Source organism: Cucurbita pepo, chromosome 3 (genome assembly GCF_057944985.1).
Source record: "Cucurbita pepo subsp. pepo isolate OVF chromosome 3, ASM5794498v1, whole genome shotgun sequence".
NCBI lineage: Eukaryota > Viridiplantae > Streptophyta > Magnoliopsida > Cucurbitales > Cucurbitaceae > Cucurbita > Cucurbita pepo.
The window spans coordinates 17,168,331-17,181,296 of record NC_141800.1 but is presented as its reverse complement, the minus strand read 5'-3'; the positions used below and the strand labels follow the sequence as shown (position 1 = coordinate 17,181,296).

General features: G+C 42.7%; 2 protein-coding genes and 14 non-coding genes across 16 annotated transcripts; 1 reads left to right on the top strand and 15 right to left on the bottom strand.

Moving 5' to 3' along the window:
• Positions 1-223: 223 nt before the first annotated feature.
• Positions 224-310, bottom strand: TRNAM-CAU (transfer RNA methionine (anticodon CAU)). The gene is given in 2 exon segments: positions 224-259; positions 273-310. It is a non-coding gene; the product is annotated as a tRNA-Met (tRNA).
• Positions 311-1,852: 1,542 nt separating this feature from the next.
• On the bottom strand, positions 1,853-1,939 carry TRNAM-CAU (transfer RNA methionine (anticodon CAU)). The gene is given in 2 exon segments: positions 1,853-1,888; positions 1,902-1,939. It is a non-coding gene; the product is annotated as a tRNA-Met (tRNA).
• A 381-nt stretch (positions 1,940-2,320) lies between these two features.
• On the bottom strand, positions 2,321-2,407 carry TRNAM-CAU (transfer RNA methionine (anticodon CAU)). Its single transcript is given in 2 exon segments — positions 2,321-2,356; positions 2,370-2,407. It is a non-coding gene; the product is annotated as a tRNA-Met (tRNA).
• A 225-nt stretch (positions 2,408-2,632) lies between these two features.
• Positions 2,633-2,719, bottom strand: TRNAM-CAU (transfer RNA methionine (anticodon CAU)). The gene is given in 2 exon segments: positions 2,633-2,668; positions 2,682-2,719. It is a non-coding gene; the product is annotated as a tRNA-Met (tRNA).
• Positions 2,720-2,944: 225 nt separating this feature from the next.
• Positions 2,945-3,031, bottom strand: TRNAM-CAU (transfer RNA methionine (anticodon CAU)). The gene is given in 2 exon segments: positions 2,945-2,980; positions 2,994-3,031. It is a non-coding gene; the product is annotated as a tRNA-Met (tRNA).
• Positions 3,032-3,100: 69 nt separating this feature from the next.
• On the bottom strand, positions 3,101-3,187 carry TRNAM-CAU (transfer RNA methionine (anticodon CAU)). Its single transcript is given in 2 exon segments — positions 3,101-3,136; positions 3,150-3,187. It is a non-coding gene; the product is annotated as a tRNA-Met (tRNA).
• A 225-nt stretch (positions 3,188-3,412) lies between these two features.
• Positions 3,413-3,499, bottom strand: TRNAM-CAU (transfer RNA methionine (anticodon CAU)). The gene is given in 2 exon segments: positions 3,413-3,448; positions 3,462-3,499. It is a non-coding gene; the product is annotated as a tRNA-Met (tRNA).
• Positions 3,500-3,568: 69 nt separating this feature from the next.
• TRNAM-CAU (transfer RNA methionine (anticodon CAU)) lies at positions 3,569-3,655 on the bottom strand. The gene is given in 2 exon segments: positions 3,569-3,604; positions 3,618-3,655. It is a non-coding gene; the product is annotated as a tRNA-Met (tRNA).
• A 225-nt stretch (positions 3,656-3,880) lies between these two features.
• Positions 3,881-3,967, bottom strand: TRNAM-CAU (transfer RNA methionine (anticodon CAU)). Its single transcript is given in 2 exon segments — positions 3,881-3,916; positions 3,930-3,967. It is a non-coding gene; the product is annotated as a tRNA-Met (tRNA).
• Positions 3,968-4,348: 381 nt separating this feature from the next.
• Positions 4,349-4,435, bottom strand: TRNAM-CAU (transfer RNA methionine (anticodon CAU)). The gene is given in 2 exon segments: positions 4,349-4,384; positions 4,398-4,435. It is a non-coding gene; the product is annotated as a tRNA-Met (tRNA).
• Positions 4,436-4,660: 225 nt separating this feature from the next.
• TRNAM-CAU (transfer RNA methionine (anticodon CAU)) lies at positions 4,661-4,747 on the bottom strand. The gene is given in 2 exon segments: positions 4,661-4,696; positions 4,710-4,747. It is a non-coding gene; the product is annotated as a tRNA-Met (tRNA).
• A 68-nt stretch (positions 4,748-4,815) lies between these two features.
• On the bottom strand, positions 4,816-4,902 carry TRNAM-CAU (transfer RNA methionine (anticodon CAU)). The gene is given in 2 exon segments: positions 4,816-4,851; positions 4,865-4,902. It is a non-coding gene; the product is annotated as a tRNA-Met (tRNA).
• Positions 4,903-4,970: 68 nt separating this feature from the next.
• On the bottom strand, positions 4,971-5,057 carry TRNAM-CAU (transfer RNA methionine (anticodon CAU)). The gene is given in 2 exon segments: positions 4,971-5,006; positions 5,020-5,057. It is a non-coding gene; the product is annotated as a tRNA-Met (tRNA).
• A 69-nt stretch (positions 5,058-5,126) lies between these two features.
• Positions 5,127-5,213, bottom strand: TRNAM-CAU (transfer RNA methionine (anticodon CAU)). The gene is given in 2 exon segments: positions 5,127-5,162; positions 5,176-5,213. It is a non-coding gene; the product is annotated as a tRNA-Met (tRNA).
• Positions 5,214-5,995: 782 nt separating this feature from the next.
• On the top strand, positions 5,996-8,812 carry VAMP726 (vesicle-associated membrane protein 726). The gene is made up of 6 exons (XM_023670262.2): positions 5,996-6,156; positions 6,311-6,513; positions 7,189-7,330; positions 7,515-7,635; positions 8,045-8,107; positions 8,363-8,812. The coding sequence occupies exons 2-6, from the start codon at positions 6,324-6,326 to the stop codon at positions 8,504-8,506; spliced, it is 660 nt and encodes a 219-aa protein (XP_023526030.2). The 5' UTR covers positions 5,996-6,156; positions 6,311-6,323; the 3' UTR covers positions 8,507-8,812.
• An 802-nt stretch (positions 8,813-9,614) lies between these two features.
• On the bottom strand, positions 9,615-12,397 carry LOC111791642 (protein SULFUR DEFICIENCY-INDUCED 1). The gene is made up of 4 exons (XM_023673049.2): positions 12,117-12,397; positions 10,980-11,192; positions 10,652-10,807; positions 9,615-10,278 (listed from the first exon to the last, which is right to left on the bottom strand). The coding sequence occupies exons 1-4, from the start codon at positions 12,219-12,221 to the stop codon at positions 9,883-9,885; spliced, it is 870 nt and encodes a 289-aa protein (XP_023528817.1). The 5' UTR covers positions 12,222-12,397; the 3' UTR covers positions 9,615-9,882.
• Between the last annotated feature and the right edge of the window lie 569 nt (positions 12,398-12,966).

Here is a 12,966-nt window from a genome sequence, read left to right as displayed (position 1 = left end):
GTTGATGTGGGCCTTGAGGTACACGTTGACCTACTTGGACCTCAAAGAAGCCGATGAAAAAAACAATTGCGGTGAGAGAGGCTTGAACTTTCGACCTCAGGATCGCTCTACAAAGCTATGAGACCTACGCGCTAGCCAACTGCGCCACCACCCCCTGTTGATGTGGGCCTTGAGGTACACGTTGACCTACTTGGACCTCAAAGAAGCCGATGAAAAAAATAATAGGGGTGAGAGAGGCTCGAACTCTCGACCTCAGGATCGCTCTACAAAGCTATGAGACCTACGCGCTAGCCAACTGCGCCACCACCCCCTTGCTGATGTGGGCCTTGAGGTACATGTTGACCTACTTGGACTTCAAAGAAACCGATGAAAAAATTAATTGGGGTGAGAAAGGCTCGAACTCTCGTACATGTTTACCTACTTGGACTTCAAAGAAACCGATGAAAAAATTAATTGGGGTGAGAAAGGCTCGAACTCTCGACCTCAGGATCGCTCTACAAAGCTATGAGACCTACGCCAACTGCACCACCACCCCCTGTTGATGTGGGCCTTGCGGTACATGTTGACCTACTTGGACCTCAAAGAAGCCGATGAAAAAAACAATTAGGGTTTGAGAGGCTCGAAATTTCGACCTCAGGATCGCTCTACAAAGCTATGAGACCTACGCGCTAGCCAACCGCGCCACCACCCCTTGTTGATGTGGGCCTTGAGGTACACGTTGACCTACTTGGACCTCAAAGAAGCCGATGAAAAAAACAATTGGGGTGAGAGAGGCTCGAACTCTCGACCTCAGGATCGCTCTACAAAGCTATGAGACCTACGCGCTAGCCAACTGCACCACCACCCGGTGCTGATGTGGGCCTTGAGGTACACGTTGACCTACTTGGACTTCAAAGAAACCGATGAAAAAATTAATTGAGGTGAGAGAGGCTTGAACTCACGACCTTAGGATCACTCTACAAAGCTATGAGACCTACGCACTAGCCAACTGCGCCACCACCCCCTGTTGATGTGGGCCTTGAGGTACACGTTGACCTACTTGGACCTCAAAGAAGCCGATGAAAAAAATAATTGGGGTGAGAGAGGCTCGAACTCTCGACCTCAGGATCGCTCTACAAAGCTATGAGACCTACGCGATAGCCAACTGCGCCACCACCCCCTATTGATGTGGGCCTTGAGGTACACGTTGACGTACTTGGACCTCAAAGAAACCGATGGAAAAAATAATTGGGGTGAGAGAGGCTCGAACTCTTGACCTCAGGATCGCTCTACAAAGCTATGAGACCTACGCGCTAGCCAACTGCGCCACCACCGCCAGTTGATGTGGGCCTTGAGGTACACGTTGACCTACTTGGACATCAAAGAAGCCGATGAAAAAAATAATTGGGGTGAGAGAGGCTCGAACTCTCGACCTCAGGATCGCTCTACAAAGCTATGAGACCTACGCGCTAGCCAACTGCGCCACAACCCCCTTGCTGATGTGGGCCTTGAGGTACACGTTGACCTACTTGGACCTCAAAGAAACGGATGAAAAACAAAATTATGGTGAGAGAGGCTCGAACTGTCGACCTCAGGATCACTCTACAAAGCTATGTGACCTACACGCTAGCCAACTTCGCCACCACCCCTGTTGATGCAAGCCTTGAGGTACACTTTGACCTACTTGGACCTCAAAGAAACCGATGGAAAAAATAATTGGGGTAAGAGAGGCTCGAACTCTCGACCTCATGATCACTCTACAAAGCTATGAGACCTACGCGCTAGCCAACTGCACCACCACCCCTTGCTGATGTGGGCCTTGAGGTACACGTTGACCTACTTGGACCTCAAAGAAACCGATGAAAAAAATAATTGGGGTGAGAGAGGCTCGAACTCTCGACCTCAGGATCACTCTACAAAGCTATGAGACCTACGCGCTAGCCAACTGCGCCACCACCCCTTGCTGATGTGTGCCTTGAGGTACACGTTGACCTACTTGGACCTCAAAGAAACCGATGAAAAAAATACTTGGGGTGAGAGAGGATCGAACTATCGACATCAGGATCACTCTACAAAGCTATGAGACCTACGCACTAGCCAACTACGCCACCACCCCCTGTTGATGTGGGCCTTGAGGTACACGTTGACCTACTTGGACCTCAAAGAAACCGATGAAAAAAATAATTGGGGTTAGAGAGGCTCGAACTCTCGACCTCAAGATCACTCTACAAAGCTATGAGACCTACGCGTTAGCCAACTGCGCCACCACCCCTTGCTGATGTGGGCCTTGAGGTACACGTTGACCTACTTGGACCTCAAAGAAACCGATGCAAAAAATAATTGGGGTGAGAGAGGCTCGAACTCTCGACCTCAGGATCACTCTACAAAGCTATGAGACCTACGCGCTAGCCAACTGCGCCACCACCCCTTGCTGATGTGGCCCTTGAGGTACACGTTGACCTACTTGGACCTCAAAGAAACCGATGCAAAAAATAATTGGGGTGAGAGAGGATCGAACTATCGACCTCAGGATCACTCTACAAAGCTATGAGACCTACGCGCTAGCCAACTACGCCACCACCCCTTGCTGATGTGGCCCTTGAGGTACACGTTGACCTACTTGGACCTCAAAGAAACCGATGCAAAAAATAATTGGGGTGAGAGAGGCTCGAACTCTCGACCTCAGGATCACTCTACAAAGCTATGAGACCTACGCGCTAGCCAACTGCGCCACCACCCCTTGCTGATGTGGCCCTTGAGGTACACGTTGACCTACTTGGACCTCAAAGAAACCGATGAAAAAAATAATTGGGGTGAGAGAGGCTCAAACTCTCGACCCCAGGATCACTCTACAAAGCTATGAGACCTACGCGCTAGCCAACTGCGCCACCACCCCTTGCTGATGTGGCCCTTGAGGTACACGTTGACCTACTTGGACCTCAAAGAAACCGATGCAAAAAATAATTGGGGTGAGAGAGGCTCGAACTCTCGACCTCAGGATCACTCTACAAAGCTATGAGACCTACGCGCTAGCCAACTGCACCACCACCCCTTGCTGATGTGTGCCTTGAGGTACACGTTGACCTACTTGGACCTCAAAGAAACCGATGAAAAACATAATTGGGGTGAGAGAGGCTCGAACTCTCGACCTCAGGATCACTCTACAAAGCTATGAGACCTACGCGCTAGCCAACTGCGCCACCACCCCTTGCTGATTTGTGCCTTGAGGTACACGTTGACCTACTTGGACCTCAAAGAAACCGATGAAAAAAATACTTGGGGTGAGAGAGGATCGAACTATCGACATTAGGATCACTCTACAAAGCTATGAGACCTACGCACTAGCCAACTACGCCACCACCCCCTGTTGATGTGGGCCTTGAGGTACACGTTGACCTACTTGGACCTCAAAGAAACCGATGAAAAAAATAATTGGGGTGAGAGAGGCTCGAACTCTCGACCTCAGGATCACTCTACAAAGCTATGAGACCTACGCGTTAGCCAACTGCGCCACCACCCCTTGCTGATGTGGGCCTTGAGGTACACGTTGACCTACTTGGACCTCAAAAAAACCGATGCAAAAAATAATTGGGGTGAGAGAGGCTCGAACTCTCGACCTCAGGATCACTCTACAAAGCTATGAGACCTACGCGCTAGCCAACTGCGCCACCACCCCTTGCTGATGTGGCCCTTGAGGTACACGTTGACCTACTTGGACCTCAAAGAAACCGATGCAAAAAATAATTGGGGTGAGAGAGGATCGAACTATCGACCTCAGGATCACTCTACAAAGCTATGAGACCTACGCGCTAGCCAACTGCGCCACCACCCCTTGCTGATGTGGCCTTTGAGGTACACGTTGACCTACTTGGACCTCAAAGAAACCGATGCAAAAAATAATTGGGGTGAGAGAGGCTCGAACTCTCGACCTCAGGATCACTCTACAAAGCTATGAGACCTACGCGCTAGCCAACTGCGCCACCACCCCTTGCTGATGTGGCCCTTGAGGTACACGTTGACCTACTTGGACCTCAAAGAAACCGATGAAAAAAATAATTGGGGTGAGAGAGGCTCAAACTCTCGACCCCAGGATCACTCTACAAAGCTATGAGACCTACGCGCTAGCCAACTGCGCCACCACCCCTTGCTGATGTGGCCCTTGAGGTACACGTTGACCTACTTGGACCTCAAAAAAACCGATGCAAAAAATAATTGGGGTGAGAGAGGCTCGAACTCTCGACCTCAGGATCACTCTACAAAGCTATGCGACCTACGCGCTAGCCAACTGCACCACCACCCCTTGCTGATGTGTGCCTTGAGGTACACGTTGACCTACTTGGACCTCAAAGAAACCGATGAAAAAAATAATTGGGGTGAGAGAGGCTCGAACTCTCGACCTCAGGATCACTCTACAAAGCTATGAGACCTACGCGCTAGCCAACTGCGCCACCACCCCCTGTTGATGTGGTCCTTGAGGTACACGTTGACCTACTTGGACCTCAAAGAAACCGATGGAAAAAATAATTGGGGTGAGAGAGGCTCGAACTCTCGACCTCATGATCACTCTACAAAGCTATGAGACCTACGCGCTAGCCAACTGCACCACCACCCCTTGCTGATGTGGCCCTTGAGGTACACGTTGACCTACTTGGACCTCAAAGAAACCGATGAAAAAAATAATTGGGGTGAGAGAGGCTCGAACTCTCGACCTCAGGATCACTCTACAAAGCTATGAGACCTACGCGCTAGCCAACTGCGCCACCACCCCTTACTGATGTGTGCCTTGAGGTACACGTTGACCTACTTGACCTCAAAGAAACCGATGAAAAAAATAATTGGGGTGAGAGAGTCTCGAACTCTCGACCTCAGGATCACTCTACAAAGCTATGAGACCTACGCGCTAGCCAACTGCGCCACCACCCCTTACTGATGTGTGCCTTGAGGTACACGTTGACCTACTTGACCTCAAAGAAACCGATGAAAAAAATAAATGGGGTGAGAGAGGCTCGAACTCTCAACCTCAGGATCACTCTACAAAGCTATGAGACCTACGCGCTAGCCAACTGCGCCACCACCCCTTGCTAATGTGGGCCTTGAGGTACACGTTGACCTACTTGGACCTCAAAGAAACCGATGAAAAAAATAATTGAGGTGAGAGAGGCTCGAACTCTCGACCTCAGGATCACACTACAAAGCTATGAGACCTACGCGCTAGCCAACTGCGCCACCACCCCCTATTGATATGGGCTTTGAGGTACACGTTGACCTACTTGGACCTCAAAGAAACCGATGAAAAAATTCATTGGGGTGAGAGAGGCTCGAATTCTCGACCTCAGGATCACCCCCTGCTGGTACAGGCTTGAGGTACACGCTGACCTACTTGGACCTCAAAGAAACCAACGAAAAAAATAATTGGGGTGAGAGAGGCTCAAATTCTTGACCACATGATCACTCTCCAAGCTATGAGACCTATGCGCTAGCCAACTACGTCACCACGCCTATTAGTATAAACCTTGAAGTACACACTGATCTACTTGGACTTCAAAGAAGCGAATGAAAAAAGAATTTTGGTTTGAGAAGCTCGAACTCTTGACCTCAGGATCACTCTTTGGCTATGAGACTCACGCACTAGTTAATTTCACCACCGCCCCTCATTGGTATGGACCTCGAGATACATGACCCACCTATGTTTGGGCCTCAAAGAAGCCCACGAAAAAGAATTGGGGCAAGAGTGGCTCGATTGTGAACTAGTACTGTGATGGAAAGATGAAAATACCCGTTATCAGAAAGTGAAATAATACATAAAAACGTAAGTTTTAAGCCGTGGAAGGAGACTCGAACTCAAACATCGTGCTTATTCAAGAGTGAACTAAATAGGCAATAACTTAGTTAGATGATTTAAGCAGGAAAAAAAGATTCGAAATTCAAAAAGAACCGGGGGAGCGTTTAAATTCGGATTTATTATTATTATTTTTATTTTTATTTAAATATATTTATGTCGTACAGTCCCCCAAGTCTCAACCGACGTTCGTAATGCTCCCTTGCAGTTCCCAACTATATTTAAAGGTAAAGGTAAGCGTTGAGGAACCTCCTCTTCCGATATTTTGAACCCCGAAATTTCCGTCTCGCTCTATATACGCGCTCACTCGAAGAGGAGTTTGGAAGCAGCTAGTATTGGTAAGGATTTTTCAGCCTCCTTCGCCGATCTGGTTTGATCTTCTCCATTGTCCTGAAGTTCGCTCTGTGTTTGTTTGTTTGTTTGTTTTGATTTTGTTTCTTTGGCATTGCATCGATCTTCTTAAATCTCGATCTATGATTGTTGTTGAGTTAGGGTTCTTTCGGAAATGGGGCAACAGTCGTTGATCTACAGCTTTGTGGCTAGAGGAACGGTGATTCTCGCTGAGTATACAGAGTTCACCGGAAATTTCACTAGCATCGCCTCTCAATGCCTCCAGAAGCTCCCTGCTTCGAATAATAAGTTCACCTACAACTGCGATGGCCACACCTTCAATTATCTCGTCGAGAACGGATTCAGTACGTTTCATTTATCTGAATTAATGCTACAGTTTGTTTTGATCCAGATCTCGTTATGATTTATTCGTTTGTTGAGCTTTCCTTTACGAGATTCTTCTCTTCGTTTTCAATGTCATTTCGTCACTGTTACAGATCCATCGTTTTTTTAATCTTCTGAAGGTTTGGTCATTAGTGTGTTAGTGTATTATAGCTCATGGTACATCTTGAATCACATCAGATTCGGACATTTTGCTTATCTTGATCGGTGGATATTTTATAGTTCCACGAGAATTGAGGTTTGTTTATAAACACTAAAAGGCGGCTAAAACGATCGGAGTTATTTCCTTTTTTAAAGAAAAAAAAAATAATAATAATAAAGAGAGAGAGAGAGAGAGAAAGAATTCGTGTTTTTGGTTACCTCGAAAAGAAAGGAGCACGAGATCACCTTGGAGGGAAAATGCACTGTTTCGAATCCAGGCTGATCTAAGCTGAGCAAAAATACTGAATTAGAAATGGAGGTATCAATGTGAAGAACTTGGCATTGTTTTATTTGCTCAGTTGCAATTGCTTGTATTAAAAACTTGGTTAGCTGTTGGTGGATTGCATAAGCTCCTTATGATCACTTATGATCGATTCCAACCATTAAGTTCCCTCATGATTTTATTTACATCTAACTTTCTGTTCCGTTTTCTGCAGCTTATTGTGTAGTTGCTGTTGAAGCTGCTGGTAGACAAGTTCCTATTGCTTTTCTTGAGCGCGTCAAGGAAGACTTCAACAAGAGATATGGTGGTGGGAAAGCTGCGACTGCTGTTGCCAACAGTCTGAACAAAGAATTTGGGTACTCTTTCTAATTTCCTGTTCTTAAATACATATTTAGAAATGTTTTTTTTTTAAACTGAAGAAGAAGTTAGTGAAGAAGATAAGAAACATAAACCAATGTACCAACCATGAGATGGAAACCATTGATAACTGATGTGTTCTGATACAATTTTTAGAACTCATTGGCAAATTAATTTTTGTAGATCAAAATTAAAGGAGCATATGCAATATTGTGTGGATCATCCTGAAGAGATCAGCAAGCTTGCTAAGGTGAAGGCTCAGGTTTCTGAAGTCAAGGGTGTTATGATGGAAAACATCGAGAAGGTAAAGAGCCGTAATAATATTTTGTTGATTTTGTTAGAGTGAAGGATTGTTTTCAATAATTTAAAATGCTGTTCATGTCCTTTGTTAATTCAAACATTTTTTCTTTCTTTCTTTTTTTACCTTTTTGTTTCTATTCTTTTTTGGTGGGTAGGGATGCAAATAATGAACTGTTTCATCTCCCCGTATCACATACACGCCCCTATATGTGCGTGCATTTGAATTAGTTAAATGCTCGATTTGGTGGTATGTCACCCCAGGTTATGTATGCTTGCATGGCTTGCATGTATCTGAATAATTAGGATACCTTGAAATCTACTGAGGAATTTTTGTGGAACTGAACTTGAAAAGGGGCCTTTTGGATGACATTTTAATCATGAAACAACTATTTTTTTTTTTATCTGTTTGGCAGGTTCTCGATCGTGGTGAGAAAATCGAGTTGTTAGTGGATAAAACAGAGAATCTCCGCTCACAGGTTGGTTGAATAAAAATTTCTTACATTTTTATGTTGATTGTGTAAAATTCATGTCGCTTGATCAGAAGCAACCTCAGAGTTTAGGCTTCGATTGCATTTATCGATTTGTCTTCTTCAAATACACTATCTTGATAATCAATGAAGAAAAGCAACTGATTAGAACCAAAATTTATAAATAACCTGAAGATGCATTGCCACCTTTTTTTAAGGCTATTTTCATTCCAAGTTGATGAATTGGATTCTTTTGTATTTCAGGCTCAGGATTTCAGGACGCAGGGAACGAAAATGAGGAGGAAGATGTGGTTCCAGAATATGAAGATAAAACTGATCGTTCTCGGTATTGTCATTGCTTTGATTCTCATCATTATTTTGTCGGTCTGTCATGGCTTTCATTGTTAAGTTCCATCTCGATTTCCCTCGACATTGTACACTGGCTCTCTACATTGGTGGACGATCGTTCTCGGTAGATAGATTCGCATACCCAACTCGCAGATCTTTGATTTTTGATGTCTTTGAATCTCTCTCTAGGCTGTAGTACCCAATTCCCATCACCTTTCTGCTAGGATAGTCTGTATTTTGTATTTTGTATTGATGTATAGATACATATATATATAAGCAATTCCTTAATCTTCAGGTAGACCCGGTTTATTATGGTTCATGTTGTGGATCCTCCGATATGTAATAATAGTGATACTTCCTTTTTTATGTTCTTTGTTTTTTGGTATTTTTTTTTTTTTTTTTTTTTTTTTTTTTTTTTAATCTATAACCGGTTACTTTTTAGTTTGTTTTTCATCATATTTCTTTGCAAGATTTCAGCCTTTATCACTCATGATATCCGGACCACTAACTCGGTAAGGAAGGTTCTTTACTACAACTCTTACAATTTCTTATTCTTTATCGGCTTTATGGTAAAAGAACTTTCTATATATATCTAATTGGATGGCTAGGAACGAGGAAGAAGGAAGGAGAAAAGAGTGGAGTAAGAGAAGCGAAAGACACTTTTCAACTAGCTCAAACCCACCTGTTAGAGTAAACCCACCTGTTAGAGTAGCAAGCTGGTTACCGCTTGAAGTCGAAGGCGGGAAAGGGGTAATGCTTAGAGGATTGGACGGGCTTGCTTATCTTAGTCGCCCCGCCTAAGGTGGGTACACGGGAGGGTGAAGGCGAAACAAAAATCACGGGAGGGTGAAGGTGAAACAAAAATAGAATGGACTGATTCGCCTTCCTTCAAATATTGGACCGGGAAAAAAAAGGGGAGAAAGTAAAGCCTTTCGCATCTCATATTCACTTTGATTTGAGAATAATTTTTTTACTCCAAAAGTTGGTTGGCCCCAAAAAGAAAGAGAATCTCATCCATTAGAGGATTATCTTCTTTGTTACATTTGTCAAACTTATACCAACGAGAAAGTGATCGCATTTATTTCCAAGGGGTAAAACCATTATTTAACACCCTCAAACTCTGTCTTTAAAAGTAAAAATCATCATATTTTTTGGACTATATCTGCTGCTGGTCATCAATACCAACTACATTATTGAATGAAACCATTGTGTACACGGAAGAGATATGGACTCTCTCCTGCAACTATACAACACAAAATGACAACAAGCTTTCTTTCGTCACCCTGCTCTTAAAGTCTTCTTAACCAATCACATCACCCTCTCTCTATCTCTCTCACGTATAAAATAAAAGAAAAATAAGAAAAGAAAAAAGAAGTAAACACACCTGGAAGGCGCAAAACTCTAAACTCCAAATAAGCTCTCCAGTCCAAATTGGATCAACAAGCCAATTGATCTCTAAATTGGGAAATTTCTTCAAAAATTGGAAGCCTTCTAGATCTCAACGGCGACCATTGGTTCATCACCAACTGATCAAGTCCCTCGATGATGAATCCATCTTCAGTAAACGACTTGTTTGCCGATTGGGATTCTTCCAATTCCCTCATCAGTTCTTCGGCTCGTTTTCTTGATTTCTGGTCGTTGGATCCTGCAATCTTGTTCTGCAGCACTTGTTCCAGCACTAGCCTTGCTTCTGAATGTCGAGATTGCTTCATCAGGCACAGGCTCAAGTTACAGGCCTTGTTTGCATCTGGGTCTATGATTTGGGCCTTTTGGTATACGGCTTCTGCTGCTCTGTGGTTCTCTTGCTGCATATACGCCCATCCCAAGTTACCCTGCAATGGCGGAGTTTCATGTTTTTTAATATCAAACTACAAAGCCTTCATATATATGCAAGACAGTTAAGATTTAAGCTTTTCCTATGCCATTGGAGGCATCTTTTGTTTATTTTTTAGTTTGGTTTCTGTATGTTTAAAAGTTTCCTTTCCTTCGAATAGAAGGGGAGTGAATTGAGGGCGGTCTGTTCATACGGTTAAATGAACACGACTCTCCACAATAGTATGATATTATCTCCTTTGAGTATAAGCTTTCGTGGCTTTGTTTTGGGCTTCCCCAAAAGGCCTCATACCAATGGAGATAGTATTCCTTGATTATAAACCCATGATCATTTCCTAAATTAGCCAACGTGAACTTTCATCCGACACATACCAGTATCCTTGAAGTCTCTTGCCTGATGGTGACCTGAAACTTCTTTCCGTGAGAGCGAGCTGTCTTTGTGGGCTTTCCATTGAAGGCTTCTCCTTGATTAATCATCCGAAGTTTCTGCTTCAACAGATCTATCTGCTCCTCAACTCTTCCACATTTCTGCCAAGCATGTCAAAACGACAACACATAAGTTTTCATAAATGCTTTCCACAAACATGCAACTTGAGGAATTTTGAATTTGAATAATTTTTTTAAGTAATTAGCTCTAAGGGGGTTAAGACATTATATGATTTTGACTATCAAAAACACAGAAACCAAATCTTTTGTTTACCTTGTACAAGTCAATGAGAACATTGTCCAATGACTCCTGAGCTTGTTTGGAGCAGCGATCCCTGAAAGAATTTATGGCTTCAATGGCTTCTTGTGCTCTATCTTGCTGTTTCATGACGACTGCCATGTCTTTCAGAGCACTATCTACTCTATCTCCCGCATTTATTGCCTTCCAAAAGAGGACTATGGCTGCTTCTGGATCCTTCTCAACGAGCTGAATTTGCAGAAATAATAGACAATTCGTTAGAAAGCAGGAGTCAAAAGAAACGTAAAGCACAATCAACACAATATTCTATGTTCTAGTCCAATTTATTGAGAAGGGTTAGGATGACGTTGGCTAATTTAAGAAATGATCATGGATTTACAAGTAAAAGAATACATTTCATTGGCATGAAGCCTTTTGGAAAAGTACAAAATAAAGTGACCTTATGTTTAAACTGGACAATATCATATGTAGAGTCGTGATTCCTAACACAATCTCCTATTCTAATTTATTTTAGAATTCAAATTTTCTCAACTTAAGAATGAAGAGCATTTATGAATGAAGAGCATTTATGAAGGAAATGGAGATGCCAAAATTGGGACTGTAAGCGTTCAAATATAATTGCAGATTCTTGAATTCTTTATTTAAATTATCAAAATAGTTCAGATGAGGTTCATTTCAATTATACCTCGAATTTTAAAAAGTTTCATTTCAATCCATTATAATGAGAACAATATGAAACTTCAATTCCCTATAACAATGATCATTTATATAGTTCAGCAGATTGAGGATAAATGAGGTATAGCAAGAGTCAAAAGTTTCCAAATTCGTCCGTATAAAAGCTATTGGTAATAATGAACTGAATATCCTTTTTCATGGTTATCGACTGAAAATTTTCCGTCTCAGATTCATTTTCTAGAAAAATCGGTTTTCCTACTGATAAACAAGTTAATCAACATTCAAAACGGATCTTATTTGTACTGCGGAGAAACTAATCCAACACCAAAACCGGCAGAAACTCGGTGCAAACAATAAATATACATCCATACACGGAACAGAAATTGAACGAAACGAGACATCAAATATAAAAAGCAGAGAATTATGATCCTTACAGTTCGTTATATGAACTTGATGAATTAATTCCAAGTTGAATACCTGGACGTGTTTGGCTCGAACATAGGGACTATCACCGGCAGGAAGCTTATGAACAACATGAAATGGAGCTTCCAAGTTTTGATCTCCTTTCTTCCCGTCGCTCATCGTCCTTCCCGATCAAACAAAACAGATTCAAAATCCCCTCTCTCTAAATTAGAAAGATTTACACGCACTTTCACGTTCTAAAAGCACAAAGCAACCATTGATCTAAAGAGCGAAACGAGAGAATTTTCATATCTCTAGAGGTCGCAACAATGGAGGCTTTCGGGTTCGTATTGACGTTTTTGCGCGTTCTTACAAGGGGATGAAACTAGACGACACCCCGTCCAAGTTCATTAATGTATTGTAAGTCGTAGTAACGAATCAGAATTTGACACGTGGCGCTTACCTTTTCGAGAATTACAAATACAAGTAGTTAGGATAATCCTCCCATCTACTCTGCCAACATCCATTTTTTGTGGCATTTTGGTGAAACCTCGTGAAAAGACACTTTAGTCCCTCAATTTTACCCCTAATAATTTAAAATTTAATATACTTTCAATAAATCTTAAAAAAAAAATATATATATATATATATATATATATATATATATATATATATATATATATATATATTAAAAAAATCAAATAAATATTTAAATTAATAAATGAACGTTTTGTTTTTTTAAAATGATCGAGCACTCTTGCGCCGAAGATGAACGGGGCTAAGCGATCTGCCGAAACTGTGGGGGCTGAAGATGAGCGGGGGCTAAGCGATCTGCCGAAACGGTGGGATGTAAAACTGCTTCGGTAGGGGAGCGTTCCGCCTTAGAGGGAAGCACCCGCACGAGCAGTGGTGGACGAAGCGAAAG